The following is a 20,392-nucleotide window of genomic DNA, read 5'->3' as shown; positions in this document are numbered from 1 at the left end:
ACGGTCGGTAACCTCCGCTCCCCACGCCTCGGTCCCCCTCCCTCCTCCTCCTCCTCCTCCTCCTCCTCCTCCTCCTCCTCCTCCTTCGTCTGCTCGTACAGTTGGGGGTGACAGGGAGGGTCGAGGAGGTGACATAGATTGCCTCCTGCCCCTTGTCATCTTGCTCTTCGTGTGATCCTGCGCACTCACTCCCACGGCCAGTGGGCGAGAGGAGGGAGGAGCCGTTGTCATATACTCGAACAAGTCTTCCTCGTCCTCCCAGCTCCTCCCGACCGTCTGCGGCTGCTCCGAGCTTCTTCTTGCAGACCTCGGCTGATCTATGAACTTGTCGTTCTTGCTTGCACCTCGTGCCCCGTTGAGCACAGTGTTGTACTCCAGCAGGGAGAGGCTCAGATTCCGCTCTTTCTTCCTTGGTGTGACGACGCTGCTGACGCTCCTTGGGGTGGAGGAGCGGGGAGACTCAGAATCCCTCACGCTCCTCCTCGCGTCCTTCTTGTCGACTAGCCCGACGTCGCAGTCAACGAGGATGGAGGAGGAGGACCTCCTGCTGCCCGTCTTGTCCACGATCTTGACACGCTCCTTCTTGTGGTCGGAGTTGAGCGACAAGTACGTGAGCACCTCGTCTGCTCGAGCTGAGCTGGGCCCCTCCTCCAGCTGGAACGCCTCTTCTCCGTTCGTCGAAGCCGTCTTCTTCTTCTTCTTCTTCTTCTCAGGCAGTGGCAGGTGCCCGTTGCCGTTGGAGAGGACAGGAGGAGACAGGAGTCGAACGTTCACGTCCTGCTCCTCCTCCGCCCATCTGGCCCCCCCGTCTCGTCCTGTAAAACCTTATCAGCGTCTCGCGCATGTCTCGGTGAGGCGGACTCACCTTGGCACAAGGTAACCATCATCTCCTTGACCGCTGCCAGATCTTTCTGCATCCTCGTCAGCTGCTGCTGCATCAAGTGGAGCCGGTCCTCCTGCTGCTGCTCCTGCTGCTGCTGCGCGAAGACAGTTGCTCGCAGGAACTGCTCCCTCGTCATGCCACCCTCTTCCTCTCCTCCTAGCCCGTTGAAAATCTCCTCGTGCCGATCAGAGGGGACCTTGAGATAAGAGAAGCCCCGCGACGCCTCTTGCATGCTCAACTTTCCTCTCCTCTGCTTGTCACAGACGTCGAAGACAGTTGACGCGAGAGCCTTGCTGTCCTGCTCGCTGAGCGACTTGGGGTTTCGATCATCTCGCTCCATCTGCTCGCTCTTGAGGTCCATCACCTTGAGCATGAGGAGGATGGACTTGAGTTCCTGGCTCCGCGTCTCGCTCATCGCATTCGCTGCCATTCTCTGAGAGAATCTCCGCAGCTCCTCTCGCATCATCGTCTGGAACTGAGTGGAGCTGAACTCCCCCTCCTCGTTGCACAGCCTCCCTCCATCCGTCAGCAGGTCGAAGTCATCTTCCAGGATGTGCATCGGGTTCGCCGTCGGCAGCTTCTTCACTCCGTTCTGAAACTCCGTGAGGTTGAGACCGCCTGACCCGTCCTGATCCAGCCGCTCGTACGTCTGTTTGATCTTCAAGCTCAAGTCCACGTCGTTGACGAAGTTGGCGAGGTGGCTGGTCAGAGGGTCTAGGACGCCCTTGGCCCTCTTGGCGTCCTTGCGATTCTCCTCCAGCTCCTCGTGCTCGCGCTGCATCGCCTGCTTCCTCTTCTGGATCGACGAGATGAATTCATCCAACAGAACCGCCACCACCACGTTGATCAAAAAGACACCGGCGATGAGCACGTAGCTGACGAAGAAGATGGCGATGCCGTAGTCGGTTGAAGTCTTGAGCATCCCATCCTCGAAGATCGTTCTCGTGACCGCAGAAGCCCAACTGATATCGGCATCAGCAGGACATGTCAAGAGATGGAACATCAGCAGGACATATCAAGAGATGGAACACAAGTACAACGGGGGAACGAAGAGAGAAATATGGGATGACAAGGGGGGGGAGGAGCGAGGTGAATGGGGGGTACCTGTCTCCTGTTACGACTTGGAACATCTGATGAGCGCAAACGGAGGAAAATGAATCAATCCAAGCGAAGGAGATCATGATAAAAAAACTCACCGTGAAAAGTGACGCACTAAATTTTCCGAAGAAAACTTCACTCCGAGACCTGAACAGGTGAGTCGCCAACGCTGCCCAGATGCAGGTGACAAGGAAGAGAATAAGGAAACTGTTTCCAACAGGAACAAGAGCGGAGGCCAGGGCTGTGATGATCTTGTTCAGTGATGTCAGCCTTCTGAAAATCTTGGCTATTCTAAACACGCGGATCAATCGTAGAGGCTTCATAGAAGGAATACCGGAGGAAAATTGTGTCATCAAAGACACGCAAACAATTACTACGTCGAGTATGTTCCATCCGTCTGCAAAAAAAGCCTTGAACCAATGCTTGGACCTTGCAAACAAGTTGATGCAGAGCTCAAGCGTGAAGAGCACGGTGAAGACCGTATCGGCAGTGTCGAACTGATTGGCTCGATAAGTTCCGTCTGGAGGAAGAAGTTCTGCCTGGGAGAGATCGATGGCAAAACTTGCGAATATGAGACTGGCAAAGAAGGCTTGACTTGGGCCTGACTCGTAGATTTCAAGGACTCTCTGTCTGAACTGATTGAACGAACTCCCTGAATTGAGCATCTTCTTTGCCAACCTCTCTTGATACTGGATTGCTTTGTCCCTGTACAAGCACAGGTCGGCATACCAAGATTCGTGATCCTCTGCCTGTTCAGCTCGGTAAACATATGTTCTGCCACTGTTGTATCCGCCTGAAACAGTCTGGATGACCATCGACGGTGGCTCTTTCAGCTTTTGACCTTGTTCTGCATTCTGCAGAATCTCGCTGATTTCTTGCAATGGGATTTCGTCCAAGATAATGTCTGTGTCTTTCTTGGAGAAGTAAAGCTTCTGTGCCGTGAGAACAGCGGTTCTTGGCTCCCAGTTCACTGTTGCTCCAACTCGTTGCTTCTCAAGCGTGCCCATGCGAATGTGCAGCTCGGGGGGAGGAAGAACCATGAGGTTCTCATTCTCCGTCTTGATGTTCAAGGCAGCTCGGTCTGAATGCAAGACGGTGACCGCAGCTGCTGCCATTCTCGCTGCTGTTGACTTGTCTCGCCTCACTGATTCACCGCACTTTGCCCTCTGACTTCATTATGCTGATCTCTAGCCACATGGCGCTCGCCTCGCGCCTCAACGACTCGATGTATCAGCGAGCCTGCGGCAAGGCACCATCATTACAATCAAAAACATCCACGGCACCATCATTACAATCAAAAACATCCACGGCACCATCATTACAATCAAAAACATCCACGGCATGCAGAACATGTGAATCTCTGGGATTGTCGACAGGAAAAAAACGAAAAAGGGATGACAAGCAAAAATGAGCGAGTGAACAAGTTGGAATGGGCCAAAATGCCCTGATTCTGGGTAAATCCTAACGTGTTCACATCATCTCTGGGATAGCACGTTCTGCAGTCAACCTTCCGACCTGCTGTCCTCAATCTCACATCGAGTACTTTCTTTGGCACCCATTGCACCTGTCACAAATCCCTCACAAATATATTTTCTAGTTCCATCGCAACAAGGAAGCTGCGAGAGGGGAACCAGTGGACCGATGTCCTCTCCCTTTTCCCTCCTCTCCTCCCCTCATCCTCCAGCTGAGCTGACATGGTGCCAGCACCGTCTACGGCAGCAGAGGCGGGTCGCAGCAGGACATCCCCTCTATGATGTTTTTCTTCATCACCCCCACCCACCCCTGTCCCTGAGAATGATTCTGTTTAGTACCGCTGGTTCAATGATGAGTCAGTACCCCTGTACTCTCCACAAGTATGTAGGGGGGAGGGGGGTAGTGGTATCATTCCATAGGGAGGGTAGACGTGCAACTTCGGCTCCTTGTAAAGTCGGAAAAAGAAAAAAATCTAGAGCAATCACTATAACTTAACAAGTACACTCCCTTGTTGTCCTAAATCTAGAGCAATCTCAGTCCTTGTTGTCCTAAATCTAGAACAATCACAGTGTATGTACTATTGAGCTCCCTTGTTGCCAAACTGTGGAAATACTGCGGCTGCCCGGGGCATGACTGTACTGACCGACTCCTACGGTAGGCTACGGTAGTGACGGTGGCCGGGCTTAGCGTACTACGGTAAGCGGTCCCACCCCGGGCCGCCTCAGGGCCTGCCGCAGTGCGCAAATGGAACTCGGAAGACCAAACAACAGGCTGATTTCACAGTTTCAATCAGATCATTATTTCCTCCTCCTCGTCATGTCAGTCGCTATCGGATGAGAGATCGTGAAGAAGATCAGCAGATGTCAAGCCTGCAGTCTGAGGGCTCCTGCTCAGCTCGTCAGCCTTGTCATCGGGCTTATCAGGCTTATCAGGTTTGTCAGGCTTGTCAGGCTCCTCGGACTGGAGCTCCTGGAGGTAGTCCACCACGTCGGACACGCTGGTAAACACTCTCCTCCTCCTCTTGCAGCTCTCAACCTTGTCACTTTGCTCATCCTGTTGGCCTCTCTTGCCTCCATGGGGCCCAGCCGGGCATAGAGGAGACCTCCTTGCCCTCTGCTGCTCACCAGCTGAATCTCGGTAAGCTGACAAAGGAAACCCCGAGCTAACCCCCAGCTGATCGCTGACCTCATGCTGCTGCTTGCGCTGCCGGGCATCATGACTCTCGTCCGCATCCTCCTTGCTGGGTTTTCCACTCAACTTGTCCTCGCCCTCTTCTGCCCTGCTCGATCGTGGACCCTCGAGCGCTTCTCCATCTCCGTCATCATCTCCGTCGTCACCATCCTGACTCGAATCATCCTTGTCGTCGTGCTCACCGTCACTCTCGTCCTCGTCCTCGTCCTCGTCCTCGTTCTCATCCTCCATCTCGTCGCTACTACCATCGCTCACGTCGTCGTCGTCGTCGTCGTCGTCGTCGTCGTCGTCATCGTCGTCGTAGTGATTCAAGACGACCTCGAAGTCGGGGTGCAGAATGAGCTCAGAAGCATTGAGCTGGAGAGAGGTTCAGCGGCAAGCGAGCACATGAACAACAAGAACCATCGGGAACTGATGAAGAATAGACGACCACAGAGAAAGATGGTTGCTGTCACGATCGTCAGGAGGAAGGTAGCATGTCGCAGAAGCATTATGGATGCTGTGAGATATCAAGGGGAATGAGAAGTATCTCAACGTCATGAAGCCTCAACTCACCGCCCTTGATTCTCCTGCACAATCAAACTTCAGTGGAGTACTTTCAAAGACATCAGCTTTCTTTTCATTACCCGCTGAATGTCATGAAGATATCCATCTCGCTCCTTCCAATCCCAGCAGTCATGGCAAAGAAGACATTGCAAGTCAATCCGCCAACCTCTATCGTCATGCCGCTGTCTCGACGCGGACTCCAGATCTTCACATCGTTGCCTATCCCACTGGTCGCCAAGATCTACAGCACAACCAACAATCAGCAGCAAGTATCGAAATAGTAGCTCGAGATGCCCGAGCAAGTCAGCAAGCGTTGCAAGTGAGAACATGGACTGCAAACACTCACTGGCAAGTGAGGATGAGGCTCAAGACAATTCACAACATCCGAATCTCCTTTCTGAACCTGTGAAACAAGCTGAGAAACTCTGGATATCAACGTTGAAGAAGAGCAAATGGGGGGAGGAAGGAGGAGGAGAGATTCAGCAAAAGAGAAGGAGAGGGAGGCAAAGAAAAGGGGAAAGCTGAGCTGAGCAGATAGAGGGGGCAAGACTGAGGAAGGAAGAATGCCGTAGGGAGGCAGTCACAAGATATCTTGCTACCCAGAGGATCTCGCTAGTCGCCTTGTCCCAGATGAAAATAGATCCACAATCCGACCCGCTCACTATGTACTCACTCCTCTTTCCCAAGAAGTTGATGCCCTGCCAGTCCTTCATAAGCATCCAAGTCTTGCTCTGTCGTTCACAAACCTTGATAGTCTTGTCGTTCCAATGCCCCTTGTACCTAGATACCTCATGCTCTTCGTTTCTGTGTGAGAATTTCAAATCTGCAACCTCCAGAGGTTGAGAGAGATGCAACGACCTCCGTCTGTCGAACAAATACACTGTGTCGTTGTTGTAATTGGCAACTATCTCACTCCCGTCATGAGAATATGCTATGCAACGGAAATCGTCATTCTCAAACCTTGCAGACAGCTCATATCACCTGCACATGTGATCATGTGCATTCTAGGACTTTCCATGAGTTCCTCTGGAATGAATCTGAAAACTCTCATCAGAGCTCTCACTCTCCTTTGCATGATTCTGCAAGGTCGTCCTATCTCTCCCACCACCTCTGCTCCCCTCCGCTGCCTCTCCTTCCCTCCTTTCCCATCCCCCTTTCCTGTTCTCGTCCTGTCCCAATCTTTGTACTTAGAACAACTAATGCACCTGTGCACAGGCTTCCCTGTTTCGGGCGCATCGTGACTCAACAGCCTCCTATCATAAATTCTGCACCACGAGTCGGACCCTCCGAAGCAGATATAGTTCTTATCCATCGGGTTCATACTGATTGAGTACCTGCAGACTACTATGTCAATGCAACAGCCTGAGAGTCTCGGGAGACATTACAAGCTGATCTTCCTCTTCCTGCCTCGACCCGAAGCTCCCGTCTCCTCTGCAACCTTAAGGATCGTGTTTCCTCCCCTCCGGTCTCGGAAGTCAATCTAAAGGAAGGAGTCAGCTTCCTTCAGCTTCCTTCTCCTCTGATGCACCTGTTGAACACAAGAGTCTTCTCCAGCAGACAAGACGATCTGCGAGCCACTAGGTTCGATGGCTAACTTGTGGGCCGGGCCGAAATGTCGGCAAGCTTGTCTTGTGTGCACCCCCGAAGATCCTTCTCGAAGTTCAGCATAGCGAACCTGATTGTATTGCAACGTCAATCTATAGGCCCGATGCTCACCCCTGACCAACCTGACCGTCCGCTGCACAAGTCACGATCATATCATTCTTGGACGGCAAGGATTTTGCCTGCAAGACGGATCATCTTCAAACTCTAATGACCTCGCAGCGCCAACTGACTTGAAAAACATTCCCAACGTGTCCGCTCTCATAACAAAGTTTGATCATTCCAGTCTGCCAATCTCCAACGACAATGTTGAGATCATCCGAGCCAGAAATCAGTTCTTGCCTGCCAAGATCATTTCAGTAAGAGAACAACGTATTCAAGCTCATGCGCACCCAGAGGAGGTAAAGTGAATGGTGTTGACACATCCTGATAAGATAAGATGCAGCAAGTTTAGATGACTGAGTTGCAGAAGCATCTGCTTCACCTGCATGCCAGTCGTGCTGGGCTTCCATACTTAATCTTCGAACAAACGAACGGCAGCTGTACAGCCGCTTGTTCATGCTCCCGAAATCATGGTCTCCGTAGAAAGTTCTATGAAGAGGAGTCAATGAAACGTAGGAAGATGAATGAAGTTTGTCAGACGTTTTCGGGAATGACACTTCTCGCCTCTGTAGGAGTTTGACGTGACTGTTGTATTTGAGGGTTGATAATGACATCGCAGTTCCTGACGTCATACAACCATGTCATCAAAACAGACCAGAGGGCAACATGTAGTTCAGATGCATGTGTGCATCTTGTATGATAATATTGTGGTTTTCTCGTCCTGTGCCCTACCGTTGTTTTGCTTCGCCTCCTCTACCAACTCGCCGACCCTCAACATCAGTATCGGGTTGCAATCTCAGAGTCTCGAGCCTAACCGCCCCTGCTCTCGCCCTCCTTCCCTCGTGTTTCTCCATCTCAACAGCTAAAGTCTTCATGGATGAACTTGTTCAAACTGATGTTCCCTCTTCACGCCTACCACTCAAACACCATCCCTTGCACCCTGCTACCTCCTTCAAGCATTTTCATCCTGCAAACTTACCCGCATCAAAACTACTTTTAAAACATTGTTTGTACCTGCCACCGAAGTCCAGGTAGAAATCCTATTTTATATATGTTTTTTTTATTACAGAAGTGTTTTATCATATACTAGTATTTCTACTATATAAGCTTATATTTTCGATATGTTACTGAAATGGAAATAAGATTAAGTGAATATTGTATTGATTTTATACATATTGTTAGTAAAATAACATATTATAATTGTTAAAACTGTTTTGGAGGAGTGCTACAATAGCTTTATTAATGTGATTTTTCACTCAACCTGCATCGCGAAGTGGCGCAGCAATGGCGGTGGAGACGAGGGAGCGGGCAGCAGCGTCTCTCGTGGGAGTGGCCATGCTCTCGGTCGCTTGCTTCATGCTCGGAGCTTCCCTCTTCCAGGTTCCTCACGCTCTCCCATCTTGTCTCTGTGCCGTCTCTGTGAAGGACGGTCAATCTATGCTTCCTGAAGAGACTGGCGAGTCAGCAGCTCTGAAACGATGCAATGTTCCTATGATTTATCTTGTCTTTGTCTTCTCTCATCTTTCTTGAGAATGTGATGATAATTTTCTCTTTCAGATGTCTTATGGAGACAGCACATCGAGAACCGAGCTGTATGAATATCCAGTGAACCAGCTCTACCAGGGATCCACTCCTGCCCAAATGCAGTCCCTAGCGAAATATGCGATCACGGGCGATGTTGCACTGCCCTCGACCTATCCATCTCCTCCACAAGGAATCGTTCTACAATTCCCGGGAGCCCAGGTAATGTTTGTCTATACTCTCTTGTAGTGCTGTCGTGACACCTCGCTCAATCTTGCGATATTGGATCTGTGTTTTTGAGTCCTCATTGATTCATGGGATGAGATGAGCTCTTGTAGGAAGCTGCAGAAGATAATGAGGAGGACGACGACCAAAAGCTGCCAAAGCAAGCCAAGGAGGAGGAGGAGAGTGACGAGGAGAAGGCAAAGAGGCTTGAGAAAGAGCTGAAGAGTACAAGGGATAGAAGCGAAGAGATCGGGGAAAAGATTCGAGAGTTAAAGCGTTGGATTCGTGATGAGACAGACAGTGTCATTCGCAAGGTGCAGGAGCAGAACACAAAGCTGTCTGAGAAGATCGCTCTTGTGCGTTTAACGCCGGGTCCTCCTGGAATCATGGGGATTCCGGGCTTGCCAGGAAAGAACGGGAGGGAAGGAGCACCAGGTGCCTGCAGCAGCTCGGTGTAAGAGGAGCTGAAGTCGTTTGTCTCAGGTACCCCAGGCCCTCCGGGTCCCATCGGCGATCCAGGGGAGCCTGGACCCATGGGTCCAGCGGGTCCGTCGGGAGAACCAGGAGCTCCAGGCACATATGGGCGACGGGGAAGTGAAGGTGAGGCTGGAGGATGGCAACGATGCTGGAACACTGAGATGACGTTGTGTGCGGCAGGTCGGGAGGGAGTTGTGGGTGATCAGGGACCCAACGGAGAGGTCGTCGGTCACTAGATCCAATTTTGTAATCAGTAAACTTTGACAATCACGGACTGGTATGATGTGATGCAGTTCACGAGGAAAGAAACCGGTCAAGCATGATCTGATGCACGTCTCAGAAGGATGTTTCCTGCTTTGATTTACCATCTTGGCCGCAATGAATTGTCGCTACACCAATCTTGAGATGATTGCGTCGTCGAGAGCCTGCGGGCTTGCTGTAATCCTTAAAACATGCTGCATCGAAGGATGAGGAGGACGGTGTACTGCAACTCCCATGTCCCACAGAGCCTGTGACAAATTAGGATGAAGCCATTTCCGAATCTCAAGTCCCCACCTTCTGGCGGGCCATGGCGTCGCTCTTGCTGGGATAAATAATAGGCACGAAGTTTGTGTTTGAGGCCAAAACTTTCAGACCTTCTGCCGACAAGTGATCAGCACGGAAAATCTGCAAATGTAATGAGAGAGAAACACGTACTTGATCTCAGTTTTTCAGTGAGCTGCGTTCTGAGTTGCACAGTCTCATCTATCAGCCTCCTTGAAAAGTTAACATCTTGCAGAACTTTCATTGCCAAGAAGTTTGTCAAGTTGTTGGTCGTGAACTGAACTCTGATCTGATCTGCCTTTTCCACCCACTGCGCCCTTGCGAATGCATAACCGAGTCTTATGCCTGCTAACCCATATGCCTGCGGTTTTCGTCAGAGGTAAAGGCGATTATCACACAATCGGGCACCTTCGACATCGTGCGAATTTGGATTGTGTTGGGCAATCTGTCCATTACTGCATAGTTGGGACAGAAGTCGATGTACGCCTCATCTAAAATCAACGTGGTGTCCTCAGGCAACCATGATCGCAATCTAGTGATTTCCGCCGAGGTAAACGCTTGTCCTGTAGGGTTGTCGGGGTTCGCAACATACAGCACATCAGCTTTGTTTTCAATGGCTGTCTTTGCAAGATCTTGAAGCGACGGCTTCAGATTGTCTTTCTCTTGTGCATATGGCACTTCAAGAATCTTTGCGCCAAGGCCCTGAGCCAAGTAGTTCACAGTGGGGTACGTTCCTGCTAACATTTCAGCCGCGTTTAGATGCAACTAACAAGAGATAAGAACCTGCTGATGTCACGAGGACGTCACCGGGAGAAATCCTTGACCTCAGCGCAAGGAATATAAGACTGTCACCACCAGCATCCGTTATGATCTCGTCCTCTGCCATCCTGAACTTCTCTGCCAGGAACGCGCGGATATCTCGGCAGTACGGGTCGGGATACAGACGTACAAGATCTAAGACTTCGGGTGGAAGGATGCTGGAAAGAGGATGATCGCTCATCGCAATGCTTTCGTTCGATCCTATCCTTGTGGTTATCTCTTTTCCAATGGCTCGCTCCAAAGTCTTCAGACCAGGGAAGGGGTTCTGAATGGTCTGCTCTTCGAGGTGGGGGACGAATTTGACTTCCTTGTACCTCGTAGCAGCAGAGTTCTTGAAGCTTCTCCCTCCCAGCGGGATCAGAGGAGCCATCGGACCTCGAGCACGCAACCAAGCCCTCCGCATTGTTGCCAACAACTCTTACAAGATAGTTTTTTTATTTGCTTTAACTCATACCCATCGCTCCATCATTTATTTGGGGGGTGGGGGTACTCACCCTCCACCCGTACACATAGTCTTTTTAGAAGAATCCATCAGAATGACCGCTACTATACAGTCAATTGACATCTATAAGGTACCGGTACATTCAAGTTTTACAAGTCGTTTCCTTGTACCTACCCTCTTCCAATCTGCTCACATTGGATGCTACGAATACCCCCAAAATGCCGAGTGAAAACACCGGTACTGAACCCCGTGTGAAGAGCCATCCGGCCATGGCACACTATGGGACGGCGGCGATTCCTACGAGGAAGACGCGTCGCGCTCCCTCCTCCTCCTCCTCCTCCTCCTTCTTGAGCTTCCTTCCACTCTTCGTTGTTGCAGCGATTGTGTGCATCTCTGGGCTCATCGTCCTGGGCTCCTCGCGCGCAAACGTGTCGCTCTCCCAAAAACTCGCAGCAGGAGATGCCCGCGACACTCGGCCCATGCGAGGATCGAACCCCAAGTGCGTGGGAGGAATATGCGGGGATGAGATCGTTGATGGCATGGACGCTCCTCTCGTGGATGTGAACCATGCTGACTGTAACAAGGACACTGATCCAGATTGCCAGACTAGCGTTCAGCCGCTGTTTGACAAGTCCCAGAGTGGGTCGTCGTTGAAGCAGAGGAAGATGTCAGCCAATGCAGCATCTCGCGACTTTGATGCATACTTTGCCCTTCAGCAGAAAGACGCGATGAGGAAGAGGGTTGCTATTAAGCCTGTCATGCACGCCAAATCTCATTTCCATGATCGCGCTGGAACCAAGTTCGGCATCTCAGCAGCCCAGGCTCAGGCTCAGACGCAAGCAATCTTCAACAGGTTTTCTGAGCAGGATGCAAAAGAGGATGAATCGGCCTCTATCAAGCGTGCCCACTCATTCACCGCTCGCACAGCCAAATCTGACTTGGGAAAGTATTGGTCGCAACTCGCGAGCTCCAAGCACGCCTTCAACAACGGCATGCTGAAGGACACTAACAGGGGAAAGATGAACAAGATCTCAGCACAGAAGGCTGACAGCGAGATCCTTGCATACTTCAATAGCATGTCGAAGAAGTCCAGGAGACAATCCCTCCGACAGACCGCGACCCCAGCTCATTATACGGTCAGCGAGAGCAACAAGGACTTGAATTCCTACTTCAACCACTTGGCTGCTACCAGGTGAGGACCTGATATATGGTGGTGATGCAAGAAGATTATTGACTTCAGACAGGCATGGAGCCAACAACAATCATTTGAAGGATACCATCCCCCAGCCTTCTGTCGCCAAGGGACAGCTCCATGGCATCACGGCAAATCAGGCCAGCAAGGACTTCAGCAAGTATTTCAGCTCCCAGGCCAAGATTGCTGGCAAGGCTCGCAAGCCTTCGCACATGGTGAGATCTGCTTGAAACGCCCCCTCAAAAACGTCTCAGGACGGCATATTTGAATCCCGAAACTTCCTTTTCATGTTGGGTTCCTCAAAGCAACCGCTGAATCAAGTGTGCTGCCTTCGACCTTGTGACTTTACTTCATCAGTACTCTTCTGCTGACGCTAAGTCCGATCTCGGCCATTACTTCGCCAAGCAGCAGAAGCTCGCTGCGGTACAAATCATGACGAAATCTAATCGAGGTTGTTGACCTTGGTGTAGGAGGTCGAATACAAGAAGCCCGAGAAAGAATGCATTGGCAAGGTGATGTCGCAGTAGATTAGGAAAGGAAACCTAATTTGGGGAGCAGGTCTGTACAGATGTGGAGTTAGACACTCCCCTCTTTATGCGATCTGACGGAACTGTGGATACTCCCTTGGTGAACGTCGACAAATCGGATTGTGTTGCGAATGATAAGGATTGTCAGTCCAGGTGCACTTTTAGCTCAATTTGTTTACATTGCAATCTTTGTAATGCCTGTCTGATTGGTTTCTCTTGCAGCCGAAGCCCGTTGCTAGAGAAGGCGCCTAAGGGCTCTCTGAAGCAAGTCTCGGAGAAGCACGGCCTGAGTGACGCTGCTGCTCGCAAGGACATCGCAAAGTAGAGCTTCTCCTGTCTGCTACCTCCGCTGGGACTGATTGGTCTTCGTAGGTACTTCCAGAAGGAGCAGAAGCTTGCTGAGTACGGAGTGGGCCCAGAGGAGGATCATGCTATCGAGGTGTGGTTTGCAAGATGACTGTCGATGCTGGATCTGAACTCTTGCTTGCCAGGTGAACAAGGCCATCGGTGTTGATGCCATGATGCCCGAATCGGTGATGTCTGAACGCTCTAATAACGCAGGAGGGTGACAACTAGATCAGGTGATGGAGTCCAACGAAGCTCCTTCTAGCGAGACTATCGACGAGGTCAATCAGGCCATTCAGCAGCAGCGAAGCGAGGGTTACACCAACGGAAACGGCATGCCGGCTGAGGACATCCAGAGCCCTTGAAGAACCTTCTCTCATGTCTCGGGTGTTTGACATTAAACAGACGAGTCACTCGACCTCGCATGCCATGCCAACACGAAGCTGCTCAGAACAATCCCTCAAGAAACCAGTCAAACGCTTCCTGTTTCCCGGCAATGGCTCGCAGCAGCTGCTTCTTCCCGATCCGATATTGCAGTGCCAAGGCCTGCTCGCCCGCCTCCTCCTCGAGCAGATTGAGATCCTCCTCAACCGACGTCGGCATCGTCTGGAGCAGGGCTTCAGCAGCCTCGCGCACGTTCTTGTGGAGAGGCTCCCCGAGGTCAAGCCAGGAGATGTGATGTTGCGATCCGTCTACTCGGGTGGCATTAGTGCGGAGACAAGCGGGAGACAAGTGACCTGGCAGGAGCACCTTGACCCTGTCGGAGGGGTTTCGATGGGGAACGAAACCGTAGTGCAGGAGGAACTGATCATTCGTCCTCCCTCCGTAGTCCAAGCAGACCTGTGCCCTCATTACCGTGCAAGCATGCACCTTTAGCGTCATCCCCTTACCTCTGCTCCCCGCGTGACTTCAATGCCAGTGATCAGGCACACGTTCCCATCCTCGTCCATGGCATACCTTCCGCCCCTCGGCGAATGGTTGGCCAAGTCAAAGACAGGAACCAAGAATCGCTCCACCCCTCTTGCCGTCTCCAACTTGATCGCTCGCGAGCAAACCAGGTCATGAGCGTCGAGGAAGTCTTGCTGCGAAATCCTCTGCCGGAACGAGTCGAACTCAGAGCCCGTCAAAACTCTTTCTGCCGACGTGATGGTATCCTCCCAGTTCTCGTGCCTCCAGAAGTATATCATATCCGTCTCTCCCTCAAGGGTTCTGTTCTGCAGCTCCACCAGCTCGTCCTCCTTCCACCTGCTCAGCACTCGTGGCGGGGCAGGAAGCATTCCAATGTAGTCACGATGTACAGACCTGTCTCCCCTCGACTTCTCGTTCAGAAGGCCCAGAGCTAGTCTTGAGCTCCATGACATTCCCTCTTGCATATCTTCGTAGTTCGAGTGATGTAGCACCGTTTGGTCTGATAGCAGAAGTTCCGATGGTACCTTCAACGCGACCTCATCGGGGAGCAAGTCTCTTGTTGCCCTCAGCCCCCTACCACATCCGTCAATGTTGTCGACTTGCACACATCTTGAGATGCCGAGCAGGTCCATCCAGCTGTCAAACTCACGCGTGCTCCACGTCGCTGCGCGCACCCTCGGCCCCCCATCTTGTATGTTCTGCATACAGAGACGAGCAGCAGCAGCGGAGGATCGAGAGGACATGAATGAGGGGGAAGGAGCTGAGCCTGCTGAGGTCAGAGGCCATCTAGGTTGGGTCACTCCGATGAAGGAGCAGGAGCAGGAGCACAAGCCAGCCATCAGCGCGGCCATCCTCATTCCCTCAGCCATCTCCCCCAGCATCTCCCAATCGTTCCAGACTCCGGGGCGGGCCCAAGGCAAACCGGAGTCTCATCACTGAGAAAAATCTCTTCTCCTCTGATGACGTCCTCTAGTAGCCGCGCCCGGTCTCTTCCCATACTGCTCGTTGAAGACGTCCTCTAGTAGCCCGGTCTCTTCCCATACTGCTCGTTGAAGACGTCCTCTAGTAGCCCAGTCTCTTCCCATACTGCTCGTTGAAGACGTCCTCTAGTAGCCCGGTCTCTTCCCATACTGCTCGTTGAAGACGTCCTCTAGTAGCCCGGTCTCTTCCCATACTGCGGCTCGTTGAAGACGTCCTCTAGTAGCCCAGTCTCTTCCCATACTGCTCGTCTGAAGGCTTTATTGGTCTTACAGGAGCTGATTCATGTCACTCGTGGAGATCAGCCCTCGCTTAATCAGGTTCGAGTCCCTCTGCGGCACCTCTACTACCGCGGATTGGACCACCTTATCCTTGCCGACCGTAAAGCCTTCATAAACAGCGTCTCAACCAGACCTGTGTTTGCACGTGACAATCATCCTGCCGCTTTCAATCATCAATCAAAACACACACCTTTGAGTCATGGGATTACATCTCCGATGTTCTTATGTTCACTCATTTGCCTCCCTCGTGTCCTGTGTGTTCGCTTCTCACACAGCAGTATCCTTCAAGCAGGTCAGACACGAGCTTTGTTGAGTTGGAATTTCGTTTCTTTCCTTCGAGTCACTGTGCCAAAATATACTCCACTCACAAAATCATCAAGTGGACAGTTGGCGCTTGTTGTAATTGGAAAAATCCCTATTATCCCGTTTCAACTGCTGTAGCTGCACTGAGCTGCTTCTCATTCTCCTTCAACTGCAGCTGCAGCTGCTTCTCATTCTCCTTCAACTGAAGCCGCTGCACCTGCTTCTCATTCTCCTTCAACTGAAGCTGCAGCTGCTTCTCATTCCGAAGTTCTCCTTCTGCAGCAGCAGCAGCTGCTTCTCATCTCGCTTTCCGACTCTTCATAGGTTCCTCCCCCAGCACCTGGCATGCCTCCTCCAGATATCATGAAAGTACAGAAGCGCGATCAGAAGAAGCCCCTGTGGCCAAGTTTCGTACTCGCGCGGGCACCTGAGCAGCTTGCAAGTACTCTGCCTTGGAACCTACGATCTGAACCCATCCTCACAGTCCAGCTGGACTCGGAAGCTGAGTTCACGTCGAGTTGTACAACCTTCTGACACTCCAACTTAGACTCTCAGATTGATCACTCAACACCGCCAATTCTTCCTTTATTTACAGCAACCTCCTACCCTCACATCCTTGCGTCCACCCTCAATGCACACTGCGCCCCTACGTGTCCTCTGATCGATTTCCTAAGTCCCGATCTAAGTTCTGACCATCAGGCCCCCTGAGCTTCGTCCGCTGATGAGACACATTACCCTGAACTTCTCACCGTCTTCAAGAACTTATCCGGGTTGTTACAAGTCGTGCTAAATCATTTCATGATCTACGAATATCAATCTTGAAAACAACACATGTGATTTCATGATACATTCAGCCAAGTAAGATGTTGCAGACAAATTCACACAAACACATAACACACAAGTTCATGAAATAGGAAGATATTATAATAGCTTGACGATCAGCATATCTTGATGACGTCAAGTCGTTGCGCTCCTTCAACGGTTGCAAGTGTATGAAAGCTTGTCTTCAGCATCATCTTGTGATGTGACGCCTTGTGATGTAACGCCATGCTCTCGTTGTGTTCTTCTATGCTGTCCACCTTCGTCCTTCGCCCTTGCTATCACCATCCTTGGCTTATCGTTCTTCATCCATCTTCTTCATGGGTCTTCTTCATTCATATGCTTCATTTATGTTTTCATCATGTTTGTCCTGAGCATGTCTGCTCTCTTGACATCTCCTGACTGTTGTCGTCGTGATCTTGTCATACTTGGCTTCTTCTTCACCTTCCTTGTCTTCTGTACCTCTCATCTACACATGTTGGGCTTAACTGGTCAGTACCGTGACATGAAGGAGCTAACCAAGGCGGGCCTCTTCGGAGAACCCCACCTGTACCTCCCGATTGGGGGTGGGGTGGGGAAAGAGTCGGGCAGTCCAGAGTACGAGGCCGTACGGTATCGGAGGGATAAGGGATCCAGCAAGGAGAGGGGAGCAGGACGAGGACGAGGACGAGGACGAGGCAAGGTGCATGAGTAGGAGTGGTACATGGTCCTTTAGGACGTGAGAGAGAGAGAGAGAGAGAGAGAGAGAGAGAGAGAGAGAGAGAGAGAGAGAGAGAGAGAGAGAGAGAGAGAGAGAGTAGCAACGAGGAATAAGGAGAAAGAAGGCAAGGCATGGTGAAATGAGAGTTCTACAAGAGGTAAAATCACAGATGAATGGGAAAACAGCATAGAAATCTTAATTGATATATGGATTTCTGTAAGACTGGCAGCGATACAAGATGGAAGGATACCAGACGCTAGTCAGGCAAGAAGCAAACAAGACAAACAGCCATTTTACGTTCGTCCCTTTCTCACTTCGATGACCAGGATGGACCACACAGACCATACAGTAGAGATGAAGATGAAGAAATCTCTCGAGATCTTGCGGGTGCGTCTGGGCAAACGAGCGTCAAACTTCGAGCGCACGCATGGGCGTCCGTGCGGGATCGCAGACATCCGAGCAGACAAGGCATGGGTGAGAAAGGAGGACGAGCAGGCGATGTTCGTCACGTGACACTTCCTCGTAGGCCAAAGAACGAGAGAATGCGCAGACGTTAGAGATGACCTTGTTCATGGCGGCGACAAACGAGAATGCCAAATTTGACACTTTAAGAACCAGTAACAACAGATCACTATCGTTTCGAACTTGTACTCACTAGTTTACAGCAGATCTTCGCAAAGGATTTCGAATCCACAGCATAGATCGCGGGCGGCAGGATCTTCCTTCTCCTGTTTCCACCGACAGCCTTACAAGTCGCTCACAAGTGTCCCACCTTTACCATCTGCTGCTGAGACTGCTCAAGAGACTGGCATCGTCGCCGAATCGGACTGAACCCAACATACACTGCCGAGAAACTGAATCCAGGCGTATCTCCACCTTACACTAGCCTCACAGATACTGCAGCACATTGCTCTTGCTCTTTCCGTTGCCCACACCCTCTTGCAGCTGTTCAGATTGCTCTATGCGGAGGTCTGACCACTTCGAATGTACAATAGCCAAACTAGCACTCATCACAGTAAAGAATAATTTGCCATGACCACAGGGAGCTCTACGACGACCCTGCGTTATCACCAGACGTTCCCCTTGACTTGAGCAACTGAGTCTCGTTCTCCGGCTGACTTGAATGGTTCGATTGATTTCCATTCACGTGCAATTCCACGAGCTCGTTTTCATGCTCCTGCAATCAGCCGACGAGTCAGGGAAGATGCTCTACGCAGGAGACACAAGACACCTCTCGCAGCTTCGTCTGTCGCACGGGTTCCCGTATCCACTTCTTGGTGATCGTCAGGAGGATCGGGCTCGAAAGCGTGATCAGTCCGATGACAAACCACATCTCCTTGCTTCGTCGGGGACCCTGTGCAGGACAGAAGACCTGAGGATCACAGAGGCATGAGAAACATATGTAGCAGGGGAGAGGGTGAGGAAAGAGAGCAGGTGAAGGACGAGGAGGAATCGGTCAGAGGAGATCGACCTGAAGGAGATAGCCCGAGAGGAGTCCCACTGGCATCGTTGAGAAGAAGAGAGGAGCATTTCCCAGCGCCATGAACGCTCCTTCCTTCCCCTTTGGTGCCACTGATACTGTATAATCATAAAGTCTGGGGGACCACAGGGCCTGTTGAGTAAGACAGGTGAACAGGGTTTTCATGCAATAGCGGGTCAGACCTCTCCGAAAGAAAGGATGAAGACAAAGAGAGCACATGCTGTTAGCGATGTGTTGAAGGCAAGAAGAAAACGGAGAAAGCAGACAAGTAGGCGCCTACAAGGACAAAATTCAAAAAAGGAGAATATATCAGTCGGAGATGAAGACCGATCTGGATTGCTTCGAAATTGTCAATGTTGGTCGTGACAGCTGAAACGATCGGGACAAGGAAGATGATCGTTAACGGATTCAGTGCGTAGATGCTGCCTTTTGCCACTTGATCGCCGAATTCTCTCATCATGTACTGCACCAAGAGATGTCAGTGCTACACGCACCAAATTGCTGGCTGAAACCTTTGGCAGCGTTGCATCGAGGTGACGAAACAAAGAGCGCAAGTTAATCATAATCTGAGTTGACAATGTCACCCACGTAGTAAATGAAAGCAAGAGTTTTGCAACTCACTGCTGTGAACCCCAGAAATCGCCAAAAGGAAGAATCAGTGCCGATCTCCTTCAGATCTTCGCACAGACTTTTCCTCGTGCATGAGTTTGACCAGGAGTCATCTGTGGAGGGCAACAGCTTTGCATTGGAATCATCGTTGAAATCCTGTTCATTCCTCTCAGATACAAGGACACAAACATCGGTCTCATTACCTGTGAGGAAAATCTACTCGACCCTTTGTTCTCCACAAAGAAGAAGGATACAAAGAGCATAACAGCTGTTGACATGGTCCCAGTAGCAAAAACGCAACGATTAGCCGTCAAGTTCCAACCATCAGCATCAAATGTATGAGCTGTTGATGTGCCGTTCAAAGCGTACTTCATGCTTGCTCGAGGGTATTTCATGTTGAAAAAATCCACAACCAGTCCCGATACCAAAATTCCAGCGTTCATGATCCCGTAGAAGATGCCGTATGCAAACCCTCTGTTCTTGGAAGTGGTGTATCCTTTGATTGCTAGCGTCATGACAGGTATGCACAAGCAATGGCCGGCGGGGAGAAATATGTACATTATGACTGCGAGCAATATAGGTGATTGACAGAAGGTGAGGGTACAACGTCCAATGAGGGACAGGGAGCATCCCAAGAGAAGAGATCTTCGAATTCCAATCTTGTCCACCACAAATCCAATCACAAACCCATACACTGACGAGAAGGTGCCCATTAAACCATACGCGAACCCTGCTTGCGCATCGTTCAAGCCGAATTCATCCGATAGGAAGATGGTACAGACGACCTGCACACAGAGCGTCATCCTATTTTCCTGACGTGATGTAAAGATAACTAATGATAGCAAGCTTACCGCCATGGAGAAATATGAATAGCTTTCAAGGAATTTGAGAACGTAAATATACCATAGGTCTCGCGGTGCTGTCATGAAGAAAAGAATAACATCAAGTCAGGATGAACTTGCAGTCAGGACAAAAGTAAGAATAAAGATTATAAAACTCATTTCAATTGAAAACATGTAGACATCATGTTCTGAGTCATCGCAACAAACAGATTCTCTCGCGCACTACTACTCTGATTGACATCAAGTTGATCTGACAAAAGATTTCTGCCTCTCCTTCCTCTCAACAAGTCGAGTTACATCTTCTCCATGATGTTCTTACCTGATCGAAGGGAAGCAAACCTCATCTTCATACGGAGGGTCTGAATTCTTATCGATCGCTCTCCTCCTCCGCCGCCTCCGGCCGCTTTCATCCCGCCACCATCTCCACACTCCTCTACCACCCGACCCCCTTTTCCTATAACCCTACCCCTTCCGAACATTCTTTT

General features: G+C 50.8%; 7 protein-coding genes across 7 annotated transcripts; 2 read left to right on the top strand and 5 right to left on the bottom strand.

The window, feature by feature from the left end:
• Positions 1 to 155: 155 nt before the first annotated feature.
• Positions 156 to 3,096, bottom strand: GUITHDRAFT_100126 (hypothetical protein; the record flags this gene model as incomplete). The annotated part of the gene is made up of 4 exons (XM_005841574.1): positions 156 to 177; positions 236 to 815; positions 866 to 1,845; positions 2,129 to 3,096. The coding sequence occupies 4 exons, from the start codon at positions 3,094 to 3,096 to the stop codon at positions 156 to 158; spliced, it is 2,550 nt and encodes an 849-aa protein (XP_005841631.1).
• A 1,177-nt stretch (positions 3,097 to 4,273) lies between these two features.
• Positions 4,274 to 7,673, bottom strand: GUITHDRAFT_100125 (hypothetical protein; the record flags this gene model as incomplete). The annotated part of the gene is made up of 18 exons (XM_005841573.1): positions 4,274 to 5,002; positions 5,048 to 5,144; positions 5,201 to 5,214; positions 5,272 to 5,304; positions 5,358 to 5,432; positions 5,791 to 5,889; positions 5,938 to 5,995; positions 6,050 to 6,122; positions 6,173 to 6,228; positions 6,397 to 6,525; positions 6,577 to 6,671; positions 6,720 to 6,866; positions 6,919 to 6,975; positions 7,027 to 7,135; positions 7,186 to 7,219; positions 7,278 to 7,384; positions 7,436 to 7,517; positions 7,628 to 7,673. The coding sequence occupies 18 exons, from the start codon at positions 7,671 to 7,673 to the stop codon at positions 4,274 to 4,276; spliced, it is 2,040 nt and encodes a 679-aa protein (XP_005841630.1).
• Positions 7,674 to 8,160: 487 nt separating this feature from the next.
• Positions 8,161 to 9,354, top strand: GUITHDRAFT_160731 (hypothetical protein; the record flags this gene model as incomplete). The annotated part of the gene is made up of 5 exons (XM_005841572.1): positions 8,161 to 8,275; positions 8,453 to 8,638; positions 8,755 to 9,076; positions 9,125 to 9,241; positions 9,299 to 9,354. Exons 1-5 carry the CDS (start codon positions 8,180 to 8,182, stop codon positions 9,352 to 9,354), a joined length of 777 nt encoding a protein of 258 aa, XP_005841629.1. The 5' UTR covers positions 8,161 to 8,179.
• Positions 9,355 to 9,507: 153 nt separating this feature from the next.
• Positions 9,508 to 10,850, bottom strand: GUITHDRAFT_100123 (hypothetical protein; the record flags this gene model as incomplete). The annotated part of the gene is made up of 5 exons (XM_005841571.1): positions 9,508 to 9,627; positions 9,674 to 9,756; positions 9,815 to 10,022; positions 10,070 to 10,395; positions 10,445 to 10,850. 5 exons carry the CDS (start codon positions 10,848 to 10,850, stop codon positions 9,508 to 9,510), a joined length of 1,143 nt encoding a protein of 380 aa, XP_005841628.1.
• A 543-nt stretch (positions 10,851 to 11,393) lies between these two features.
• Positions 11,394 to 13,403, top strand: GUITHDRAFT_150074 (hypothetical protein). The gene is made up of 9 exons (XM_005841570.1): positions 11,394 to 12,114; positions 12,167 to 12,329; positions 12,472 to 12,537; positions 12,585 to 12,626; positions 12,781 to 12,794; positions 12,864 to 12,962; positions 13,014 to 13,080; positions 13,133 to 13,174; positions 13,223 to 13,403. The coding sequence occupies exons 1-9, from the start codon at positions 11,402 to 11,404 to the stop codon at positions 13,349 to 13,351; spliced, it is 1,335 nt and encodes a 444-aa protein (XP_005841627.1). The 5' UTR covers positions 11,394 to 11,401; the 3' UTR covers positions 13,352 to 13,403.
• Positions 13,404 to 13,433: 30 nt separating this feature from the next.
• Positions 13,434 to 14,599, bottom strand: GUITHDRAFT_100121 (hypothetical protein; the record flags this gene model as incomplete). Its single annotated transcript, XM_005841569.1, has 3 exons — positions 13,434 to 13,723; positions 13,775 to 13,826; positions 13,877 to 14,599. The coding sequence occupies 3 exons, from the start codon at positions 14,597 to 14,599 to the stop codon at positions 13,434 to 13,436; spliced, it is 1,065 nt and encodes a 354-aa protein (XP_005841626.1).
• Positions 14,600 to 18,024: 3,425 nt separating this feature from the next.
• On the bottom strand, positions 18,025 to 20,341 carry GUITHDRAFT_159147 (hypothetical protein; the record flags this gene model as incomplete). Its single annotated transcript, XM_005841568.1, has 10 exons — positions 20,227 to 20,341; positions 19,917 to 19,984; positions 19,269 to 19,850; positions 19,078 to 19,221; positions 18,969 to 19,022; positions 18,784 to 18,919; positions 18,639 to 18,676; positions 18,448 to 18,588; positions 18,232 to 18,348; positions 18,025 to 18,153 (listed from the first exon to the last, which is right to left on the bottom strand). The coding sequence occupies exons 1-10, from the start codon at positions 20,315 to 20,317 to the stop codon at positions 18,025 to 18,027; spliced, it is 1,500 nt and encodes a 499-aa protein (XP_005841625.1). The 5' UTR covers positions 20,318 to 20,341.
• Between the last annotated feature and the right edge of the window lie 51 nt (positions 20,342 to 20,392).

The sequence above is a fragment of the Guillardia theta genome, assembly GCF_000315625.1.
Source record: "Guillardia theta CCMP2712 unplaced genomic scaffold GUITHscaffold_3, whole genome shotgun sequence".
In the NCBI taxonomy this organism is placed as follows: domain Eukaryota; class Cryptophyceae; order Pyrenomonadales; family Geminigeraceae; genus Guillardia; species Guillardia theta.
The sequence above is the reverse complement of the archived record's forward strand: the minus strand, read 5'-3'. Positions and strand labels throughout refer to the sequence as shown.

Bases quoted from the DNA above. Each gene is read 5' to 3' on its own strand.
- GUITHDRAFT_150074 (XM_005841570.1), top strand. From the start codon at position 11,402: ATGCGAGGATCGAACCCCAAGTGCGTGGGAGGAATATGCGGGGATGAG. The intron at 12,963-13,013 runs GTAGAGCTTCTC...TGGTCTTCGTAG, and splicing joins GCTCGCAAGGACATCGCAAA to GTACTTCCAGAAGGAGCAGA. The intron at 13,081-13,132 runs GTGTGGTTTGCA...CTTGCTTGCCAG, and splicing joins AGGAGGATCATGCTATCGAG to GTGAACAAGGCCATCGGTGT.